Source organism: Leopardus geoffroyi, chromosome D2, assembly GCF_018350155.1.
Source record: "Leopardus geoffroyi isolate Oge1 chromosome D2, O.geoffroyi_Oge1_pat1.0, whole genome shotgun sequence".
Taxonomy (NCBI): domain Eukaryota; kingdom Metazoa; phylum Chordata; class Mammalia; order Carnivora; family Felidae; genus Leopardus; species Leopardus geoffroyi.
Window position 1 is genome coordinate 68,469,100 of NC_059334.1, and position 25,035 is coordinate 68,494,134.

General features: G+C 41.6%; 1 protein-coding gene and 1 pseudogene across 4 annotated transcripts in view; both read left to right on the forward strand.

The window, feature by feature from the left end:
* The window catches only part of RBM20 (RNA binding motif protein 20), a 196,894-nt gene that overhangs the window by 342 nt on the left and 171,517 nt on the right, over positions 1-25,035 (forward strand). Inside the window, exon 1 of one of the 4 annotated variants that reach the window (XM_045438879.1) lies at positions 19,753-21,864. The exons of the other annotated variants lie outside the window; for them this stretch is intronic. Coding sequence (XP_045294835.1) covers positions 21,836-21,864 — 29 coding nt within the window. The 5' untranslated portion in view covers positions 19,753-21,835. Of the gene's footprint in view, positions 1-19,752; positions 21,865-25,035 lie in introns of those variants that run through there. 4 annotated transcript variants of the gene reach the window in all.
* Positions 355-16,921, forward strand: LOC123577563 (annotated as a pseudogene).

A 25,035-nucleotide genomic window follows, 5' to 3' on the forward strand; every position in this document is an offset into this window, starting at 1 on the left:
AGGGGAGCGGGGACTCGGGGTGCGCTGTGGCTACATCTGTCCCGTCGCGGCTGAACTCTGCGCGGCCGCCTTGCGTGTGAAGTTTTCGCGTCCTCTCTCTGCGCAGGGTCGGTGTCATTCTGGCTGTGCGTGAGGTTGGGGATAGGAAAGCCAAGTTATTTGGGGGAAATAGGTTTGTTTTTCCTTATCCCCTTTATCTTCAGGAAGGTTACTGGATATTTTGAACGAGAATAGCTCACGTTGGGGGAAAATGGCCCAGAGACTCTGTTTCATCCCTCTGGTCCCAAGAGGCCGCTGGAATGTGCGGGGAGCCGTGCGTGAGTGTGTGTGCGCCCGTGAGGGTGTGTAAGGAAAATGCCGCCACCAAGCAGCCGCCCTTCATGGTGTCCCTGGCGTAGTCCGCGGGTGGCACTGGGTGGAAAGGATGGTGAGGGTTTGTAAACAACACGTTTGCTTTGCCCCGAAAGAAGTGTTCACGCTTTTCAAGAAGGCCCTCGCCAAGAGCTCTTAGCCACGCCACGGCCACCGTTTTGCATGAATGTTACCATCTTGCGAATCTTAGGAGCCGGCCCTCCCAACCGGGGAGCAGGTTGGGGTGGCCCCCGCGCTCAGAGAAGGTCTTTTTCCGCCCAGTTTTTGGGGGCGTAACAGTAAAACGCGGATCTTTTATTAGTTCTTTCGAGATCTTTTTGATAGTTTAAGGCCTAGAATATTGGTTTGTTTGAAGGATCTTTATTCTCCTGAAGGCTTCCCTCAGCTTGTCCTGAAGTCAAAACCAGTTTCAAGAGTATAGAGGAGTCTGAATGATGAGCGGGTGGGTGAAACTGACGATTCGGGAGAAAGGCTCCCAGTACAGCAAAGGGCACCGTGGGGAACAGAGCGGGGTGTTTGCAGGGCTTCTGTATTGATGCTTTGAGTTACACAAACGTATGAAAATGCAGTAAGAGAAAAAAACCAGCGATGGGGCGTAAATGGAAGTAAATGGCGTTTTAAACGTTGTTCGAAAGATTGACTTTAGAAAGAATAGTGAAAATTCAAGTTTGACATCAAAAAACACTGGTATCGTATTTCAGAACAAAATGGTTCCCCTCTTCTGACTGGTGGAATACTAAAGTTCCATTCGTGACAACTTTTTGCTTTCATTCGATTTTACCTGACTTTCAACGACTAACAAGATGCTAACAATTTGAACATGAAAATGATTTACACTATTTTTGTTCCTATTCTGCAAAATTATTTCAGCTAAGATTTAACTAAATATGATGGACAGTTTAAGTACGCCATTATTTAAAATTTATCTTTAGTTCTTAATATAAATATAAACCAACAGAGAAAAAGATGTTTAAAACTAAAGCTTCTTTACTAAAAACAAACAAACAAACTAATTGGCCAGTTATTAATTGGAAAACATCTGATGTGCTTCTTACCAGAAATGTCTTGTGGCTTGAGATTAGGCTACACATTAAATTTATTGAGTTTGCTGTGGTATTGTAAATTGGTAAATGCGTTTTCCAATCATTTAAATAGGAAAAAACGAGGAATTTTATGTTCATGGAAATATCTTTGTTGATCGGTGTCTCATTTACCCTGTTCTCCCCATTTTGAAAGTTCTGTCTCTGAAATATGTTACTTGAGGAGATAAGAACTTTTCAAAGGTGACCCCTTCTGCTAACAGTCCAGGATGGGAACTTCAAGAAGAGCCTAATGGCCCTGCCTTGTTTTGCATCGGTGACAGATCAGTGTTCAGGGGCCACGTTCAAGGTGGTGATTATGCCCCTGGGAATGGATGTTTGTGCGCTTATGTTTCCAAAACTTTCTCAATAAGGATGATCTGAGGTTTGCTCCCCTCAGAACCCACTGAAATTGCGCTGGAACCAGGCATAACATGGCAAATGCTTTACGGGTCCATCTTTAATGCGCTGAAACTTGAGCAGGTTATTTTGAAACTACGTTTGCATAATTTAATCTGAGCATCCATTTTTATGTAGTTATGAGGTGCCGGTTGCCTCAGCCATCTTTAAGAAAACGCAGTGGGGAGATTGCCCTCGGCCGCAGAATCGATTGCCCACATCTTGACTGAAAATTTTGTGAGCTAGAGCTCACAGGATAAGATTCTTCTCTGGTGGATGGCCTATTAAATACATCTTATTCGAGAACCTTTGTTTATTCTAGGTATTTTAGTGGGGTCATTATGTAATTCGAAAGAGGAGAAGCTTTGAACTCTCTCATAATGATGCAGATGATCAATGTTATTCATGTGCATAGCGTGTGAGGATTACAAGAATTTTTTTCACTTCTTAATGTCTGTGTTTAGTGATTTTCATTTATATCAGCTCGCATTTTGGATAAAGTCAAGGACTTTGATGAAATAATAGCCATGATCATAATAAAAGCCTGTTCCTCTTCATGTGTGTCATATTTGGTCTTAAGAGAACTGCTTTATTCTGTAAGTAGCTAAACACATGAGGTGTGATGTTGAATAATGAGACTGATTTTGATACTTGTTTTATGATAGCCGGTCTCGGTACTCAGGAAGATTGCAACGAAAGTTCATTTCTGTAGAGTGCTTTTGTTCCAGTCAGGTGTATTTAGTTTTCTTATTACTGCATTCTTAGCTTCGGTCAAGAATTGCCCCCGACCTTTCTGCTCAGATTGACCCCTGACTCCTGGCCCATATTAGCATCACCTGTAAAGATCATCAGCCATGTTTAGACATACAACTAGTATCTTGTAAGATCTTTGTTTTAAACTTGCCTTCTCTAAGCTGGCCAATGTGGAGATATTGTTGCGTAAAATGTAAAGAAGCATTAGGTAAACCATTTGGGCAATAAAAAATATAAATTACAACTTAAGATTTGGGATGAGTTCAGAAAGTCAGAATAATTTGATGACCTAAAATATGTGTATTCTCCATATTAGGAGAAGACAACATTGCTGTGCGCTGGTGAGTGTTTTACAAGGACTTATCTCCTTAAGCATTCACTGCATTTTATTTCCAAAAGTATTTTATGTTTTAATTTTGTGCTTTCAAATCAAACCTAATTCTTGATTTACAGCTAGTTATTTACTAACCTGGATGAACAACAGAAGCTAAAGTTCAGGTTGTAAGTTTTAAAACTTTCTTCCCAATGCAAACAGAGTCAGTAAATTCTGTGTGAAATATTGAAGTCCGTTGTCAGATGCAACTATACAGTGTCACTAATCATGGCGAAAATTAACCAAAGAAGCACACACTCTTCTGTGAGGCGAACACGTACATGATTTTCCTAAATAATCTGACTGGCGGCAAAATATTACTTACTGTTTAATGCGTGACATTAGTTTGTACATCTGAGTATAGATGAGTTATTTTATTTCCTTTCCAGATTACTTTGATAAGCAGTGACTAAAAGTCAATTATAAAAATAGAAAAGGTTTTGGTTTAGCATTTGATAGCTAGTGTTCCCTACATGTATAAATCCAGCTTTGATTTCTAAAGTTTGTGTCGTCTTCTGCATAGCATTAGGACACTGGCCGACTGGTTTCAGAGGAAAGGCTCCCCAGATTCAGTACAGAAAATGTTATAAGTAGTTATTCTGTTTGCAGGTCATTTTACAGACATTCTGCATTTGGAAGGATCTCCAGGTTACTCTTAGGGAGCAGTGTGCAGGAAAGTTGTGTGTGATGTCCAGTCACTTTGATGGGCATGTTGACAGTTCCATCCAGGATCGGGGAGGAAATAAGAATTTGCCAAAAACGGACATTACCTCACACTCACACTTGGTCCTTTTCTGGAAGGAGGATGGAATTTCTAACATCTGCGCCAGTTTCTAACATCAGTTTGAGTCCATTTTTAGGGAAAACAAGGATACATTTGTACAAGGAATTTTGAAAATTTTGAACACAGTCTTACGCTGCACGTCGTTCAGCAGAAAATATCCGAGAGGATTAAGTGTTTACCCAAAACAGGGAAGGAGAGAGGGTGGGTTCTTAGCATTCTAAAAAGTTTCTTTGCATCTCTAGAAAGGTTTTTTTTTTTTCGTAAATTTTTTTTTATTTAGGGTTTATTGTGATCTGTAGTTTTAGATAGTAAGTATAGCCATCCAGTTATGAGTTGTTGTTTTTTCAAATTGCCAAAGAGATCAGTATTATGAAATGTAGTACATTATTCCCATTAGTCATGGTAAGTGACTATGCATATGGTGTACATAGAGCTGTTCTAATGTCAGTGCTCTGGGGGGGGGGGCGGGAGAAAAAAATGATCCCGCATTTTATTCTTCTATCCACTTGTTCTCTTGCTACCTTCTTAGCAGTTGATCAAATTAATAATTTTAAAAACCCAAATCTGTTGGTTGGAATGTGTTAAGATCTGATCGGTTAAGATCTCTTTGCCTGTCCTTATAGTCACCGGGGGGAAAAAACCCCACCAGGACTGACTCACAGTGAAATGATCCCCCATTTTCCAGCTTCTCTGTCTTTCTCTGATTTATTTGTCTTGTGGCTGCAGGTTCCTTGACTCCAGTTAAACTAATATTTCTTCCCTGCCCCTAACAGCTAATCCTTAAGTAAACAAACAGATGCGGCTCAATTCACAGCACTGATAAACAAGAATCTAAAAAATGCTAGGAACTGGGGTCTAACCAAGGGATAGGAGTAAAATGGACTGAACCAAACACGGGAAGCGAGAATGGAAGAAGGTTGAGATAGTGGAGTTAAAACTCCAGAGAGAAATTGGGACGCAGGGCACCCCCCTCCCTTCCTCCACCGTGGTCCCCCTGCCAGACAAAAGCTTGAAAGGGTCTCCTATGTCAGAAAATCCCACTTAATCTGATTTTTATTTTCTGCCACAGTAATTATCTTGTTTAGGATGGTCTGACTGATATGATCTTGCATATTTGAACAGGGAAAGTTGCTGTGGGTCCACAGCTGGTGCGAGTGACTGGTAGCTGTGTTTAGAATAGTGCACTGAAAAGTTTTGCAGGAAGTAAAGTGATCCGTAGTCCAGAATCAGGGCGAAGATGGTAATTAGTGGTTTGTAGAAAGAAGCACATGGCAGTTCCCTTTCTGGTTACTGGACCTGGCCGAATCCTGCTGATATGTGTGATATACTGGAAGCCTAATATTGCTTGTTCCCACCAGTGAGAAGACTGGGAAATCCTGACTTTAATTAAAAAGGCACATTTTTGAATTAGGAATGTGAATTTGGTTCCCAGCACCACCAACAGGGTGTTGGTGGTAGGCTGATAATTTGCCTGGCTCAGTGGCTGTTCACTTTAAATTGCACCCAACTAAGGTTTCAGTCTTCCAACATTTATAGATAGCAAGTTTCGTTAGGTACAAGTCCTCACTGGCAGCTGTTTGAGGAGGAGGTGGAAGGGAAGTCATCCCCTCACCCCCAGTATTTTGTTTATGTATTTGCATATGACACATATATCCACCTAACAGGATAAAGTCTTTGCAGTAGCAGAAGTTACAGTGAAATTAAATGATCTTCCTCTTTCCTACAGTTCCTGCTGGATTTTATAAATAAGTCCCCTGATGGTTTACAAGGCAACTTTTCCAACTCGACGACAGCACATCTGTCAGGGAGATGGTACATATTGATGTGAATGTACTTTATGAGCAAAAGGCACGGTTAAACAGCTTGCATGAGGATGTGCTAATAACTTGCAGTTTAGTTTGGTGAATAAATCTTTCCATGTGTTCAGAGACAAAAGGCTGGGGGTCATGCATGTGTTCAGGGGTGGTTGTCATCCCATGAAGATAGTTTTCACGCCACTTTCCCTTCTTTAATGTGGGTATTTGCTTTAAGGATGCACCAGGGCCATTTGCTGCTGCCCTTTCTATGCACCTGCTTTCTCTCGATCACAGTAATGACCCATCAGTTTTCAGTGGCCACTTCCCGCTCTGGCCCAAGCCTGGAAACCGCCACTCACGGCTGTCTGGACATCTTAAATACGTCTCAGATTTTGCAACTTGTCTATAGATTGTCTCCCAAATATGTTTTTGGCTCTTATTACACCCATCTTTAAACCTGACCTCTTGCATCATGATGCTAAAGGAGTAGACAAGGTCATCTATACAGTATTTTAAATATGTTTTAATTTCATTAAGTTACTTCTTGTAGATTACTTTGAATTCATTGATGTAATCATTTAGATTACTTTGAATTCATTGATGACTAAAATGATCTAGGATCTGCCTGGTGTTGGAGAATGTAAAATGCACATCTTTGATCTAAATTAATTATTGGGTTTCTGACCAAGAGGGTCCAAGAAGAAAAGAAAACCCTGGGCTGGGAACGAGTGACCTGGACAAGCCAATTAACCTTCTTAATCTAGCCTCTCTGGAGGCTGGAAAAAAATTTTTCCTTTCAAGAAAAAGTTATGTGAATCTCCAGGAATATGGATGAGTAATCATCAGTATAGAATGCCTCCCCTCTCCTATACATCTGATACAGAATATATCCCATATAAGTTACATTTTAGCCATGGGCATAGGTACATGTTTGTGAGATTGCTCACACATGGAAACAACAATAATTACAAAAAGAAATCAAATGTTTCCTCCAACATTTGCAAAGTGTATTTAGATCAGTGTTATAATTTTAAGTCAGAAAAGTAGATAGAAATGTCAGTGACAAGGCATACGTTTTATACTGTTTTCTGATCACCAGAAATTTTTAAAAATAAAAATTATTTTGGAATGTTAATTACTTGGGAGTGTTGAAGTGAATACTTGAGTGTTCAAAAAGAGTGCTGTTTTCAATGCAGGAGGCAATACTTTTCATTTGTCTAAGTTGGATTGTATTCAACCCGGGCAGGTGGGAGTGTGTTTGGTGACCGTGTTGTTTTCAGAGGCACAAAACGTCAACAGGACCTGCGCCCGCGTCTCTCGGAGCGGGGCTGGGCTGGGCTGGACGTGGAGTCCGGAACTGTGCGGCGCAGTCAGTCGGCCCCGTGGGCCCCAGGGAGCCGCCCAGACCTCAGCCTGAAAAACACTTCGCGAAGAGATCCTGAGTGTTCAAAAGCAGAGCCTCAGGCTTCCGGGTGGCCTCCTTGAAGAGACGAAATGTTTCCAGAGCCTCCCAAGAACTGGGTCTCCTTGGGGCCCTGCGACCTCAGGACTAGCAGCGTCATCCGTAGACTCCAGTTACGGAGAGGATTTGTTTGACACTTGAAAAGATACTTTTTAACCTTCTGCATAAAAGGGGAATGAGTTGTGTGGTTAAATCTTGCTTTATATATAGACTTTACATTATATGCATAATGAGGATAAGCACGGGAGAGTTACTACAGCATTGTCTAGAAGAACAAAAAATTAGAAACCTGCTAAATGTTTCCCAGTTGAGAAAATAAACCACTGCTTGCTCCTCATGTACCATTCGGCAATTACAATAATAGTGTTCTCTTATGTTTATTACTATGGAATATAAAATCATATGGAATGTAATAGGGAATATAGTATTGTTAACTACAACAAAAAGTACAAACAGCATGTTACAAGGGATGTCACGTTTTAAAAAAAGGTATGTGAGTGTGTGTGTGCAGGTACCTGAAAGTCTGGAGAAACATTAAACAAATACAAAGATGCTAACAATAGTTCTAACTCTAGGTGATTCAATATTAGTGTGTGTGGTTTTTTTTTTTAACACTTTCTACTTTTTTTTTTCAGTGAGTATGTATCAATTTTATAATCAGAAAAAATAAAACTCTGTTTTCTTTTTTTTAAATGTTTTTGTTTATTTTTGAGACAGAGAGAGAGCATGAGCAGGGGAGGGGCGGAGAGAGAGGGAGACACAGAATCTGATGCGGGCTCCCGGCTCTGAGCTGTCAGCAGAGAGCCCGATATGGGGCTCGAACTCACAGACTGTGAGATCATGACCTGAGCCGAAGTCGGACGCCCAACCGACTGAGCCACCCAGGCGCCCCAAAACTTTCTGTTTTTTAAAAACAAAACTAGGAATAGACATTTCATATCGGTATTGCACTATTTTTAAGACTGAACTGCCCGTTTGTGTCTTAGACTTCAGACCTGGAAGGCCTCTGAGAGCTGCTTTAGCCCAGCCGTCCTGTTTTTCTAGGTAAGGCAAGTGAGCATCAGAGAAGGCAAGTGAATTATTCAAGGTCACGCTGCAAGGGCAGTGGTCGGGTTGGCGCAGGAACCCTCATCGCCCTGTGTATTGTATTTTCTGCTAGGCTGCCCTGTTGTGTGCCTGGAGATGGAGAAGAGAGAAATGGAGAACATTCATAAACCAGCCATTTATCTACTGGCACTAGTCTGCTCAATCCCCCAAGGGGACTTGAAAAGCATCCTTAGGTATGTTACCTTCTCTCTGCTCCCTATCCACCCCCCCCACCCCCCACCCCCATGGATTTTCTGCAAATGGCGGTAGACTGGCCTCTCCAGAGCATCTCATGCTCTATTTCATTCTGCCAGACAAGCCAGGCATCACATTTTGGGGTTTTTTGTCCTTGAAGTATATAAGTTGCATAACTGTAGTTCTGTTACCATAACAAAGGAAATTAGTCTTAAATAATTTAAGACTAGGTTTTTAGCTTTTCCCATTTTCAGAAAAATGTCTCCTATGGCTCTTTGTAAAATCCCCTGGCTGAGATTCACAACTGCATTTGTTTATGATGTCTATTTTATTTATTTTATTTTATTATTATTATTTTTTAACGTTTATTTTTGAGAGAGAGAGAGAGCGAGCGAGCACAATGGGGGAAGGGCAGAGAGAGAGGGAGACACAGAATCCGAAGCAGGCTCCAGGCTCCGAGCTGTCAGCACAGAGCCCAACACAGGGCTTGAACTCGAGAACCGTGAGATCACTACCTGAGCTGAAGTCGAAGTTGGATGCTTTACCTACTGAGCCACCCAGGCGCCCCTGTGAGGTCTCTTTTAACTTAACAACTGTACCCACCTTTTTCTGTTCTTCATGACCGAAGATACCAGGCTGTGTTGTCTTGTAGAATGAGCCATGATCTGGATATGTTATTATTTCCTCATGGCCAAATTCAGGTTAAGCATTTTGGCAAGGATCTGCAGTGGATGCTGTGTATTCCACTAAGTTTGATCTGTTGGTTAACGTCATCACTGACAGATCTCTCCATCGTAACAGGACATTTTTTCTCTTTGTGATCTCACGGCTCGTGAGTTTGAGCCCCGTGTCGGGCTCTGTGTTGACAGCTCAGAGCCTGGGGCCTGCTTCCTATTCTGGGTCTCCCCCTCTCTCTCTGCCCTCTCCCGCTCATGCTGTCTCTCTCTGTCTCTCAAAAATAAATGAATATTAAAAAAAAATTTTAAATATATTTTATTTTTTTAAGTAAGCTCTGTGTCCAACGTGGGGCTTGAACTCATGACCCCAAGATCAAGAGTCGCGTGCTCTCCTGACTGAGCCAGCCAGGTGCTCTTGTGGTTTTATCTTTTAATTTCACCATGTTTTAAAAGCCCCTTCAGTGAAATGTGGGACTGAAATGATAAATAAATTCACATTAGAATGGATTAGTTTGGGTAAATGGTTTGAATCAGTAGGCCTTGCGAATATGTGTGTGTTATACAGGCCCTTAGATACTATCGGGAGACTGGATTTTTCTCATCCTGACTTCACCGATGGGGCCATTCACTTCCCACTTAACCTCCACGGCCGGCATTTTGTCACGGGCTGCAGTATTTTTTAATGTTCTTACAGAGAGAATATAAATCCCCCTTCATGCTCATGGCATGAATCGATGCTAACGTAAGTTTTGCTAGCTCACACGACGTTTTTAGGCATCCTCTTGAAGCTAAGTCAGCCCTTTACAGAAACCTTTTATTTTCCTTTTCAAAACCACTATATGAAGCTGACTTTAAAAGTGACTCATGACTTGCCCTGGAGCCTAAATTGGGTGAGTCCCGGAGCTGGTCTGTGCCTACCAGTTTGTTCATGCTTTTTAGATTTAAATTACATAGCTATTTTTGCCTCTTCCAGATTGGTGCTCTTATTTTCATGCACAAAATATGTATGGGTGGGGAACATGGTGTGGAGTGGCGAAAAGAATCAAGAGCAAGCCTGCTCTGTGTTCTAGATTCAGCTTTGCCACCACTCTCCCTGAGCCTCAGTGGTCTCATCTATAAAAGGGAACGATAATAAAGTGAGTAACAACTAACATTCATTGGATGCTTCCTGTGTGCCACCAACTACTCTAAGCACCTTGTGTATGCTACATGCATTTAATCATTAAATCCAACAATAATTCTGTGAGGTAAGTGCTGTTATTCTCCTCATTTTACAAATGAGGAAATCAGGGGCGCCTGGGTGGCTCAGTTGGTTGAGCATCCGACTTCAGCCTAGGTCATGATCTTGCGATTCATGAGTTCGAGCCCCACATTGGGCTCTGTGCTGACAGCTCGGAGCCTGGAGCCTGCTTTGGATCCTGTGTCTCCCTCTCTCTCTCTCTGTCCCTCCCCCACTCATGCTCTCTCTCTCTCTCTCTCTTAAAAATAAATAAACATTTAAAAAAATGAAGAAATCATGTCACAAACTTACAAGGACTCAGCAAAGCTAAAAAATAATATTTATGAAAAAACGAGTAATGTGAGGCTGGGATGAGAGAATGTTTTATAAATTAATGTGATCATATCATCTCTATGTAAATATCTTTGTCCTCAAAATAATTGATAAAAAACTCATCACTTGGCAAGGAAAATATTATAGAAAAAATTGCTGAAATACATCTGAAAGTAGGTTGATTGAATTTGAGAATAACTAAACATTACAATTAAAAACATTATTTCCTGTTTCTTTTTTCCTTTCTTTCTTCTTCTAGCTTTGAGTGTGCCTTTTGGTTTAAAGTGAAATCCATATCCCAATTTAAATTCCATGAGCCAATCTGACTCTGGCATTTGATTTGCTGCCTTACTCTGCTTGTTACGCATGTTAGGCAAGACCTGAATTTGATGCTCACAGAGAGTATATAAACACTTATAATCCTCTCAGCATGTGCTAAAATCATAACAGATACGATCGTTTGATTTGCAAAGAGAGTGTCTGCCAAGTTCGACCACAGCATTTTTAAACCAATTCAGAAAACCAGGATTCCGCAATGATTAAAGTATCCTAGGCTCCTATTAATAGCAAGAATTCCTGACTTGAAACGTGGCAACACCAAGCTCCCTTAGTCTGCTCCAGACACACTTCATGAATGGTCTTAGCAGATTTTGTTACAGGTGTCCTTTCGCTTTAAGACACTGTTGTATGTGAAAACCAGACTTTAATGGAGTCAGTAAATCAGGACAGGATTGTTTGCTTTTGACCTGTGAAAGGGTTTACAGTAAAGATCCTTTAAACAATGAGTTCCTCAGGGTGTTTCAAATAAAAATTTAGTAAGTCTATTTAGTAAGTGATGATTTTTAAAACCTTTTGGGTTGTTTTTCAGTTTTACAGATGTATAATTGAAGTACAGATGTATAATTGATGTATAATTGAATTAAAGCATCCATCACATAATCAAGGCAGTAAACATTTTTATTATCCCTGTGAGTTTCTTCATGCCTTAAAAAAAAATTTTTTTTTTACATTTATTTATTTTGGAGAGACATAGCACAAGTGGGGGAGGGGCAGAGAGAGGGAGACACAGAATCTGAAGCAGGCTCCAGGCTTTGAGCTGTCAGGACAGAGCCTGACGTGGGGCTCGAACCCATACATCGTGAGATCATCACCTGAGCTGAAGTCGGACACTTAACTGACTAAACCACCCAGGCGCCCCCGTGCCTTTTATAATTTATCTTCTGCTCTTTCTCTTAACCCTCTCCCCTCTCAGGCACCTACCCATCTGCTTTTCCATCGTGGTACCTGAGTTTTTGCTTTTTCTAGAATTTTATACAAATGGGATCATAGTTTTTGTTGTTGTTGTTGGCCTGGTTTCTTTCACTCAACATAATGATTTTTGGGGAAAAATTTTTTTAAAATTGTGACACAATACACCTAGCATTTACTGTTTTAGCTATTTTATTTTTAAAATTTATTTATATGTTTTTAGTTTATTTATTTATTTTGGTAGAGAGCAAATGGGGTAGGGGTGGAGAGAGAGAGAATCCCAAGCAGACTCCACACTGTCAGCGCAGAGCCCGATGTGGGGCTTGAACTCGCGAACTGTGAGATCATGACCTGAGCCAAAATGGAGAGTCAGACGCTTAACCGACTGAGCCACCCAGGCACCCTCATTTTTATTATTTATTTATTTATTTTTGAAAGTTTATTTATTTATTGAGAGAGGGAGGGAGGGAGAGAGGGGGGAGGGGCAGAGACAGAGACAGAGTCAGAGACAGAGAATCCCAAGCAGGCTCCACACTGCCGATATAGAGCCTGACGCAGGGTTTGAACCCACGAACCTGTGAGATCATGACCTGAGCCGAAACCAAGAGCCTGCTGCCTAACTGACTGATCCGCCCAGGCACCCCAATTTATTTATTTATTTTTTAAATTTTTTAAATTAAAAAACATTTTTAATTTTTTAAATAAAATTTTTTTTTTAAATTTTCTAAAATTAATCTCTGTGCTCAGCGTGGGGCTAAGACTCACAACCCTGAGATCAAGAGGCATATGCTCTACCAACTGATCCAGCCGGGCACCCCCATTTTCGCTATTTTAAAGTGTAATTAACTAGTGTTTGGTACGTTCACAAGGTTGTGCAACCATTACCACTGTCTAGCTCCAGACCATTTGCATCATCCCAAAAGGAAACCCTGTGTGCAGTGAGCAGTTATTCTCCATTCCCTCCTCCCTCAGGCCTGACAACCACTAATCTGTTTTCTGTCTCTATGGATTTGCCTTTTCTGGATGTTTTATATAAATGGAAACATGCTCTATATGGCCTTTTGAATCAGGCTTTCTTTCACTTAACATAATGTTTTTTAAGGTTAACCCATGTTGTAGCCTGTGTTAGTACTTTATTCCTTTTTATTGTTGAATAATATTCCATTATATGGAGAGACAACTTTTTATCCATACATCGGTTGGTGGCTTTTGGTTTTTTCTACCTTTTGACTATTGTGAATAGTGCTGCTGTGAACATTTATGTACCGGTTTTTGCTTGGACATCGTTTTTTAATTCTTTTGGGTATATATCTGGGATTGGAATTGCTGAGTCATACGGTGATTCTGTGTTTAATTTGTTGAGGAACCTCCAAACTGTTTCCCTAAGTGGCTGCACCGTTTTATAGTCTCACCAGCAATGAATGAGTATTCTTATTTCTCCACAACCTTGCCAACACTTGTTATTTTCCTTTTTTTTTGTTTTTGTTTTTTTGTTTTTAAATTATGGCCATTCTAGTGGGTATAAAGTGGTATCTCATTGTGATTTGGGTTTGTATTTCCCTAATGAGTAATGATGTTGAGTATCTTCTCTTGTGCAACAAAACCACTTGTATATCTCCTTTAGAGAAATGTCTGTTAAGTCCTTTGTCCATTTAAAAATTTCATTGTTTATCTTTTTTGTGTGAAATTGTGAGGGCCCTTCATAAATTCTGGTTACTAGACCTTTGTCAGATACGTGATTTGCAAATATTTTTTTCCATTCTGTGGGTTTGTTTTTCAGCATACGATTTTAAAGTTCATTCCCCCCCCCACTTTTTTTTCCACATACCAAAAGTTTGGAACTTTTTATTGTCAAGTGGTATTCCAGTTTATGGATATATCATAAATTGTTTATCCGTTCACCTGTTGATGTATATTTAGGTTGTTTCCAGGTTTTGGCTTTTACAAATAAAGCTGGTATGAATATCCCTTTACAAGTATTTATGTGGACACATCTTTTAGTTTTCTTGGGTAAATATTTGGTCAATGATAATTTAATCTATTAGGAGATGACAAGATAAAATCAAATAAGATAAGATAAAAATGATAAGAATCACTTTTGGCTGAAAACACCTTTGAATTTTTATTATTGGGTCTTTGAACAGAGCGTGTTAAATATGACCCTTCAAAATGTTTATGTATTTATTTATTTAAATTTCTTTATTTATTTTGAGAGAGAGGGAGAGCATGAGCAAGGGAGGGGCAGAGAGAGAAAGGGAGAATCCCAAGCAGGCTCAGCGCAGGGCCTGATGCGGGGCTTGAACTCACGAACCTGAGCCACCCAGGTGCTCCAACCCTTCAAGGCATTTAAAGAACACACATGTTAGGGGCACCTGGGTGGCTTAGTCAGTTCAGTGTCCGACTTCAGCTCAGGTTATGATCTCACACTCTGTGAGTTTGAGCCCTGCATCGGGCTCTCTGCTGTCAGTGTGGAGCCTGCTTTGGATTCTTTGGATCCTCTGTCACCTCTTTCTGCCTCTCCCCGACGTGTACTCTCTCAAAAATAAGTACATATTAGGGGCGCCTAAGTGGCTCAGTCAGTTAAGTGTCCGTCATCAGCGTAGGTCATGATCTCACGGTTCGTGGGTTTGGGTCCCGCGTCAGGCTCTGTGCTGACAGCTTGGAGCCTGGAGCCTGCTTCGGATTCTGTGTCTCCCTCCCTCTGTTCCTCCCCCGCTTGCACTCTGTCTCTCTGTCTGTCTGTCTCTCTCTCAAAAATAAATAAAGATTAAGAAAAATAAGAAAAAAAAGTAAACAAACCAAAAAAAGGACGCACACTTTTTCATCTTAGTTTTCAGGGTCAGTCACTCATCAGCTTAGTTTCTCTTTTTCTTCTACTGATGAATCTTCGTCCAGTAATTTTTCATTGGAGAAATAATTATTACCGTGGAAACTGGGACACAAGATGGATAAGATGACAAAACTGCAGAACTTCAAGCTGGAAGGGACCCAGAGATCATCTACTTCAGTTCTCTAGTGAGCAGAGGAAACTTACGTGCCTGTGAGTAATTTTGAGTCTCCTAGTGATGAGGTGTCTACAGATGTAACAGTGCGGGGGTTGAGTGAATGAATGGCACCTTATTCCTGCTGTGCTATAGGGCTCACAGGACACCTTTTCCCCCCTCACTTGTCCCATTTAATCCCAGCAAGCTCATGAAACAGGTAGGCAGTTACCAGTAGTTGAGGGGTCCCTAACCAACGATCGGAGGCCGCCGGCTCAGAGCCAGGCCTTCTGTCCTGTTCCAACTTGTACGTCCTTCTCCCTTTCTGGTGAATCTTTCCCCGCCTCTAAGTTGACTGCCACTGCCTTCATTCAGGCCTCCCAGCTTCTGCCCCTGCCTCCAGCTGGGCCTGTCCTCAGATCTTTCTCTTCTCCACACCAGTTCAGCCTTAATCTTGTCTGTTTGCTCAAAGCCCTGCTGTAGCATCTTGTTGCCTGTAGGCTGAGATTCAGACTGCTTAGAAGCTCTTTCTGGAACAGCCCCCACTTAACTGTCCACGCCTGGCCCTAGCTGCCTCCTGCTCTCTCTCCCTGCACTACCTTTTCTCCTCAACTCAAACATTCCTTTCCTGATTATGGATTCTGCTTAGACCTCATGTCTTATAGGGAACTGTCCCCGACACCACACAAGAACATGGGCTCGGTGCTCCTATCCTGTGAGGCCTTGTGGCCCCCCACTGTAGTGTTTACTCCATGCTTGCCTCTTGTTGGTCCACCCCTGAAGACTCCGCGAAGTCCTTTAGGTTGGGGCCAGTGTCTTTCATCTTGGTGTCCCTAGCATCTGACAGGGTCCCTGGCACATAGTTTGTTGAATATGACAGAAGGAGCAAGTTGACAGCCACCTAAGTATAGATCTAATGGACTTTGTGATGAAAAAACCCACTCAGAAGGGCCTCATGGGTGCGAATTGATGTGGGAGCGAAGTTTGGTTTTCTCCAACGTATGCGTTATTCTGCCTGCCTGTCTGAAAAGGCTGGAGGAACACAAACAGCCTGCCTTTATGTTTGGAGAGGTGGTGTAAGGGGGGGTGGGGGGTGGGGAACAGACCCAGGAAGTATAAGAAACCCAAGCTGTGGTCTGGCTCTACCTTCACTGTGAGCAGAGATAGGGCGCTGAGTCTCTTAGGTCCCACCTTTGCTAAAGGGGGTCAGGGTGTGGGCTTGTTATAGGATGTGGGGTTTGTTATAACCATCAGTGAGATGACACGGGAACACGCTTTGAGGAGAATAAAGTGCTGAATACACGTGCATCATAATGGAACCAGGCTTCCTCTCCAGCCAGGGACCCGATTGTGCCTTTCAAGGTACAGGCAGTTTCCAGGCTGGATTTCTTCATCTTCGATCCAAATAGAGAGGGTGGAAATGACCACTCAGAATACCCCTTGAATCCTGTTGCATCAAAGCTTTCAACAACAGAAATTTCTGGACAACAAAAATGTTTTTTTTTTTTTTTTTTAGTCTTTTTTAAGTCCTAAGCAAACACTATGTTTATTTCAAGCAATTGCTAAAACAACATAACTGAAGACAGCTGTGACACCAAGATACTTTATTATTACCTTGACATTTGTGATAATGACAGTTTAATGGTGGCAATGATAATTGGGCAGTTGACCAGTGGCAGCTGCAAAAAGGAGTTGCCCATTTGGCCTTTGAACTCACAAACGCTTTCTTTTTCCTCTTCCTGGGATGGTGTCAAGAGGCTTCCAGAAGGGTCCAGTGTTTGATGCACTGTCGTAAGCTGTCCTACAATACAGCCTCAGACAAAACGAGGCCGCCCTGAGCCCCTGGTAATGGCATTGTTTACCTTTCCAAGGAGGTTGGGACAGCATCAATCCGCATGTGGTGCGTGCCCAGGCCAAGGAGTTCGTGCCGTGAGGCCTAAGGTTCTTATGAAATGAAAAAAACACGTCAGTAGGGCCGTGGTGGTTCCATGTGCGCTAAGTGTGTCCGTGACAGGATCAAGCGTGCTTTCCTTATTGAGGAGCAGAAAATCGTTGTGAAAGTGTTGAAGGCACAATCACAGAGTCCGAAAGCTAAATAAACAAATGAAGGGTTTTTTTTTTGACTAATTAAAAAAAAAAAAAAGGAAAAGGAAAAAGAAAGGAGTTGCCCAGAACATAACTTAACGCCCATGATTTCTGCTCCGCCGCCCTATTAAAATTGCATTCTGCATCTCCCCGTCCAATCTCCCTTACTTTGCTTTGTTTTCAACCGTAGCACGTTTTCTCTTAATAGCGGATATAACTTACTTCACTTACTGTGTTTTTACTGTCTGTGTGTCTCCTCCCACCCGGCCTGTGTCACGTGTCACATAAGCTCTCCAGGAGCAGAAGCGTTTCATTCAGTGACTTACACCCCCCGCCCAACGTAAGGGCAATGCCTGGCACCCAGAAGCAGCTCCCTGAATATTTGTTTGAAGGACTGCATGAACTGTTAGTAAAAGTGTCAAACTTAGACACTTACACAGTGGCATTTGTTTCTTCTCTGAGCCCATCTAAGCTGTGAGCTGTATGTGTTTGGTGGTGCAGGAGGCTGTAATGAAAGTGCAAGATATGGGAATATCATAGCCTCTGGTCCTGTGTCATTCTTGGAAGTAAAAGAAGGTGCGGAACTGGGCCGCTCCTCTTGGCCCCAGCATCAGTGACTCAGTACTTGTATGACAGGCTGGCTCTGACAGTGGCTGGTCTCATTGGACTCTCTTTGGCAGAGACCCAAGCTGTGCCTTTGGTGGGATCTTGATGCTGGACGAAGAACAGGAAGGGCTAGGTCTCGCTCAGTCCCTTGCAGTAGGGGCCCAAAAGACTAGGACAAACACATATCCGGCAATAGGGGATTAGTGAGTACATTTGGCTGTGTCCTCCCATACAATGAGAACTATCTCTGTGTGCCGTTAGAAGAAATCTCAGAGGGACGCCTGGGTGGCTGAGTCGGTTGAGCATCCGACCCTTGATTTCAGCTCAGGTCATGATCACGTGGTTTGTGAATTCGAGCCCCATGTCGAGCTCTGTGCTGACCACGCAGAGCCTGCTTTGGATTCTCTGTCTCCCTCTCTCTCTGCCCCCCACTTACTCTCTCGCAAAAATAAATAAATATTAAAAAAAATAAAGAAATCTCAGGGATATGTCAAGGGGAAAAAAAACAGGGTATAGAAAATGTAAATAGTTGCTCCCGTTTGTGTAAGAAAAGGGAGAATAGGAAAAAAATATATTAAAAAAATACACACACACCTACACAGAAAATTAATTTCACATAACTTTAAAATACAGTAATTTGATTATACATCTGTAGTGGAATGTACCTTTTTTTTAATGTTTGTTTTTGAGAGAGAGGGACACACAGCATGAGCAGAGGAGGGGCCGAGAGAGAGGGAGACACAGAATCTAAAGCAGGCTCCAGGCTCTGAGCTGTCACCACAGAGCCTGAGGTGGGGCTCAAACCTACAAACCATGAGATCATGACCTGAACTGAAGTTGGACGCTTAACTGACTGAGCCACCCAGGCGCCCCTCTGGTGGAATGTATCTTAAGTTCAAAATAAATTCCAAGTAAATCTTAAACCATTTTCAGTAATATTGTTAGTAATGATATTGGTATTACTATTATGAAACAATTCTATATAAAATATTTTATACATATATAGTAAGTAATTGTGTTAAAACCATCAGAAACCAGTGTTTCCAGTATATAAAAAAAGAACAGTTTCATAATTAAAGATGTTAAGTAAAAATCCTGTAATCCTAAATTTGAATTGGAAATGTCAGTGTGAATTCCTGATATATTTTCTCTTTAACAAATAAAAAAGTATTTCCTAACTTTGTCCACTGAAATGCCTAGAAATAATGGCCAATTTAGTAGCAATAAGCACCCATGACATCCAGATTGTGGCCTCTAAGTACAACTTCCCGCTAAAGAGAACTTTGATCCTCAGAAAAAATGGCTGATTCCAGGTCTGGGACAGTAAATGTACAAGATGTGTTGGAATATCTTGTATCAGCAAGCAAAGAAGCTTCAAAGACCACTTGTGTCCTGTCTGAAGGACTCGAGAGCCAAGGTAAATGGCCTCCCAGTGCCCAAATATGGAACAGTTTGAGCATTAAGGAGTGTAAGTATAGTGGATGGATATACATTACATATATTACAATGTGTCACATTCCTAGTTAAAAATTCAATGGTCCTCACTAGGTTGGGGAACCAACTCATTCTGAAAACTGGTCAAGAAAGGGAAAGAATCAGACCTTTCTTATTGATTACCTTACGGTATCCAAACTGTTGATGAGGAAAATTTCTTTTTTATAGGAGAATACTATCTAATAAACACAGAAGGAATTATAGAATTGGACCATCATCATTTTGCATCCTCTAGTGAATAATGCGTTGAGACAACATGGTTAGTAAGTTACTGCTAAAACATCAGGCGAAGCTGGTGGGAAACTTTATATGGGATGGATTGGGTTGATGCATTCAAACCCACTGATCATTTTTAATGTGACAAAAGAGAAAGACTTCAGGTATCATGTACCCACCGAGGTAATGCAGCAGGAAATAAACAGCACTGTCAAAGGTGAAACCTGAATTCATCTGTGCCAGGCTCAAGGTCTAACTACTAGTTTTCTGTAGTATTCTGTAGAATACAGAATACTAGTTTTCTGTAAAAAATACAGTGGACAGAGGAACATGTCAAAACAGTATTATGGAGATAAAAATCAACCAGTTGTGAGTGTGGGACATCCTTCATGCCTGAAGACCCTTTTTTTTTTTCCAACAAGTAAATTGCAAGGATATATCAGCAGGAGGGGTTCTCTATAGATTAAAACAGATTAAAAATACTTATCCAGTCTATAATCCAGTCTGTAATCTTTAATCTATAATCTTTATTTGGATCCTAGCTCAAAAAAACAAGAAAATGATTAGATTACTTAGGACACTTGAACATACGAAATATTGAGACTAAAGAATGATTTATTTATTTATTTATTTATTTACTTATTTATTTATGGCTCTGGTAATGATACTGTGATTATGTTAAGAATAAAAAGTTATTGTATTCAGAGCTATATACTCAAGTATTTATAGATGAAATAATGACTCTGGGATTGGCTTTGAAACAATAGTGTAGAGGGTGAGAATGGGTAGGGTAGAGAGTAAACAAGATTGACCAACAGTTAAAATTGTTGAAGCTGGGTGATAGGTAAAGGAGGTTTCATTATCCTGTTCCTCTACCTCTGTATAGTTAGAACATGTCCATAATAAAAGGGAAAAAAAAAAAAAAAGCCCATCAGCTCAGTCAGTTGGCCAGTCCTGATTCCAGCTGTTCCTGAGTTTAACTTTGGACTGTGGAGTATGCTCTTGAAATCACACAGCTAGCGATTGGAAGGGCTAGGATGGTAATTCACATATGTCTGGCCCCAAAGCTCAAGGTCTTAATATCTGACTCTGTAGAATTTCTGTCCCTCTGTGGCTTAGACTATTGTGGGATTGTTGAGATTGAGAGTGTATAGGGTTTTACAAGCAGCCATAATAGAAACATGGGGAAATGGGGGCAACAACCAAAACATCAGAGTTAGTCTTCCTTGGAAGGAGGGAACTTCCCTGGGTGAAAGAAGAGAGGGTAGAAAGATTGCACACGTCCCACCTAAACCTTGTTGGGCTTTTCCTGTCCATCCCCCCACCCCGGGTTTTGTATTTAGAGAGACCTGGGTTTAAGTAGCTTGTCCTGTCACTAACTGTGAGTTTACTGTTCTGTGCCTCGGTTTCTTTACCTCATCTAGTCTTGGGGAGGATCACATAAGCTCTTAAATGTTAATTTAGAAGCATAGAAATTAGAAAGCAGAAGCATAATTAGTTCACCAGGATCCTGAGAATCCCGAAGCTGCGTTGGGGATTGTGTATTTGGAATGTCTTATGGTCTGGATACCCCTGTCTTGCTTTTCCAGCCCTAGCACATTCTCCAGCATTTTCTCCAGGACCTAGGGCAGCCTTACTTACATTTGGAATTACCATTTAGTCTCAGTGAGGATGATCAGGGCTCTAAGGGTGGTAATTTTCCCATCTGGCCATGTTTGAGTTTGTTATGTGGCTTGATAGCCAAAGGTAGCTGGAGAAGATCCTTCTTAGGTGGGTCCATAGAAAAGTCCAGCCAGAGAGCTGGAGGCCAACTTCAACTTTGCCATCTTTGAGATTGGAAGGAAAAGGTGAAATTGCTTGTCCTTTCTGAAGGAAGCACCACATTTTCTTTCCCTTCTACCCCATTTACCCCTTAACCCTAACCTGCTCCCCTTTCCTCACTAAATCTAAGTCTTGTGACACACAGGGCTCAGTCCTGGCAAATGTGGTTCTTTTCGCAAACCTTTGAAGAGTTCCTGGCAAATGCACTTGGTTGAACTGCTTGGTCACCTGGGAAGTATTTAGGAGTCACACCTTGTGGTCTTTGATCCCTGGTGTCCAGCTCACTTTCCCCCACTGCGTGTGACCTGTCCACTTGCTGGGGGCTTGGGTGTGAGTGAGCTGCTGGCCCAGGGAAGCTCAGCCAGAGGGAGCCCTGATTTACGAACTGTCTGGATTTAACTGAGGCTACAGCACTTTTATTAATAGAACATGCTGCATTTCCTTTTTATAAAAATATGAAGATCATTGCACTCAGGAAAATGCCTGGTGACTTTCTGTCTTTAGGGCATGTTCATCACCGGGCTAAAATTAAAAGTGAAGTCAGGCCCTTCTTGAGTCTATTTTTAACTGAGTTTAGCATATGAATGTGAACGTGAAGTCTTTCTTTAGATCTCCCTTAACTCAATTACTTACTTATGCTAAGCCTCCCGCCTGGAATGTGGGTCTACCTACAGTGGGAGGCCCAGAGGGGGATAACTCTGCTATCTTAGTTTGTGTGTCTTCACCCATCCCAGCTTCACTTATATCTGGACGGTTAAGGAGGCGTTAGTCATTATACTGAAATAATCATCATCATCATCATAATACGAGAAAAAAAGAAAACCAACCAACCCACCAACCTAATGGCCATTCTGTGATGTGTAGATATCAAGTAACCCCTAACTGGTACGTATTTTTTTCCAGGGGTTCCAATTTAGGAGCAGCCACTTGGGTGGAAGAGGAGACACGGGATTGCAGAGAAGACTGTGTCATTCAGGCAGAAAGTGCGAATGGCCCTGGCTTACCAGGGAGACTTGGGACAACAGGTGGAGGGAGGGAGAGGGGAAAAAACTTAGCAAGTGTCATTCCTGTCCAGAGAGTTCCCGATGAGTGATGGGAGTGCTAGGGAAAACTTTCAGAAACCCTCTTAAATTCCCGCTTTGAAATCGTTTTAATGTCTGCCCTTTGAGGACTGTGAAGGGAGGGGGGCAGAGGGGCAGAGTTGATCCTAACTCTTAAGATTCTTTGGCCTAAAGTTTCACTTGAAGGCAGGGACTGACAAAGGCTCTTTTTTGAACTTCTTCCTAGGGCCTTTCCCTGTGGACGCTTTTTGAGTAAAACACTTTTTTAAGAAAGCCTATTTATCATGATCACTCTTGGCCCTTGTTTTGTTTTGTTTGTTTGTTTTTAGGACAGTCATTTTGGGTGAAAAAATATTGACAGTTTGTTGCTGCTGATGTCATTTTTCTTTGCACTTTTACATGAATGTATATTCAGCTCGTGGTGTCCTGAACCCTTTTAAGGTGTCATTTTTAAGCAGAGGAAGAACTTCCTTCTGTTTTTTTGGTATGACAGCAAAGCCATTGTTGAGGATAAGCAGAAGATTAATTTAAAATGCCAATTACTTTTGCTAATCCGCTGATGGTGAGGTTGTTTATGGCTGGAGAACTATGAAAATGTTTCCAGATAAAGTGTGAGAGGGGAGAACAGGAAAGGGGTGTGTGTGTGAAGGGGCAGAAGGGTAGTTAGGGGGACTGGGAATCGTTAAGTAAGCAATAGGCACCTTCCATATATCGCATTTTCTGTTAAGAGCAGTCGAAATGAAGTGTGATGTGTTTATAGGCCACCACCATCTGTCTGAAAAATCTCCTATGGGTTTTTGTCTGCAGTTCAACAAACCATTTACTTGCTATAATGATCTTTTCAATAAAACTTTGGATTAAATTACAATACTTTTGGGTTTAGGTTTTCAATTCTGAAGACTTTGTACTTTCACTTAGTTACAGTAAATTTTAAGGGATTGGCTCTCCTAGCCAGATTGATAGTTTTGGGTTATGTCCAGTTAGTAAAACATGGTAAGGGTAGGGGTGGGGAAAGCTCCTCCTGGCTTCTGGAGGAGGCACCTGTGTGGGAGCTGGAGAATGGACAGACCCCTGATAGAGTTGTTGAATTCAAAATAACAGGCCATCCCTCTGAAACCATTCAATTTCACCCTTATTAGTTATTCAAGTACTTTTGTCTTGGTTTTTATCTCCATTCAACTCTATTCCTTAGTGAATCTAACGATTCATCTCTTTGAAACCTTTTAGTTTCACCCTGGTTGGTTGTTTCCATTAAAGAGAACATTTTTGTCTTGTTTTTTCCTTGCTTCAACTTGACCCCTTAGGGGGTCCAAAGGTGTTTCACGCCTTGGAGTTTCCGGGTAGATCCAAGAAATGGTCAGGATCACGCTTGTCTCTTCCTCAGGCACTGGCTGGGTGGTACCTGGCATGGGTAGATGAGGGAGTGAAGAATGTGTGGCACAGTCTTAAATTGGCCTCTGAGAGGAGATCTGAACCTCAATTTCTCACGACTAGACTCTGTTTCTTTAGATCGGTGCTTGTGTGTGAAAAGCCTCTGGCTTTGCTTCCTTCCCTGTTACCATGATTTGTGGGATTGAGGTTAGGCCTGGAATCCTCAGAGTTCCTCTCAGCTGGAGTTCGCTGACACAGCGGCTGAGAGCGGTGCTAATTCCAGCTGCCAGCAGGAGCCCGCTCCTTCCCTGCCAGGTGGGAGCCCCCTCCGTGAATATTTAGATAGAATCGAACCGTCCCTGTTGCACATTTTCTTCTGAATGCTCATGGTTTGTGAAAGTGTAGCTTACTCTCATAAATACTTTGACATGCTTCCCTTTCTCCAGGTCTGATTTATAACAGCACTACCGTAACAAGCTAATGGGTAACTTTATTTTATTTTTTATTTTAAATTGAAATGTAGTTGACTAAAGGGAAATTTTGAAAGAAAGAATAATCATCAGTAATCTCTTCGTTAGACTCCATAATTTGCTTAGTTTGTCTTCGTTCTTTTTTTTTGTTGGGTCATGTGCACATAATTTGAAGCATGCAACTTTATATTCTTTTTTTTTTAACATTACGTTGTATATGTATATATATATATATACGTATATATATATATACACATATGTATATATTTGCAGCTGCATCATTTCATAATTTAATTGTCCGTGACTGCTTGATATTCCACTGAGCTGATCTACCAGAATATATCTAATTATTCACCAACCGATGGACAGTCATGATTTCCAATACTACAGTAATGGATATATCTGCATGCACACAGCTTTGGAATATTTCCCAGGAATGGGATTAGTAGGTCAAAGGGCATGAATATTTTTATTACTCTTGATATATTTACCATATTGCTTTACAAGAAAGTTGTACCCATTTACAAAGTTAGCAGTAAATTATAAGGGTATGAGTTTCACTGTGAAACTTAACAATAGTTTCACGAGAGGATATGAGAACCCCTTTGCCACGGTTTGAATCCCAGCTTTGTCACTTGCCGCTTACCAGCTGTGTAAACCTTGGGCAAGTTCTAAAGAACTTCCTGTGCCTCAGTTACCTTCTCTGTGAAATGGGGATAACCATAGTACCTACTTCATAGAAATGATTTAGTTAATATTTGTGTAGTGCCTACAACAGTGTGTGTGTAGTATCATGCTGTGTATTTTTAATTTTTATTGATTTTTTATTGTGAGAGAGAGAGAGAGTTTTAGCAGAGCACAGGGGAGGGGCAGAGGGAGAAAAAGAGAATCTTAAGCAGGTGCCACTCTCATCAGGGAGCCGACCTGGGGCTCCATCTCACAACCCTGGGATCATGACCTGAGCTGAAACTAAGGGTCCAACATCCAACCAGCTGAGCCACCCAGGCACTCCTGCTGTGTGTGTGTTTAACAAACACATCTCTCTAGGATTTGAAACAATTAATTTAGGGGAGCATGGGTGGCTCAGTCCGTGAAGCATTGGACCCCTGATTTTGGCTCAGGTCAGGATCTCAGGGTTGGGTGGGTTCTAGCCC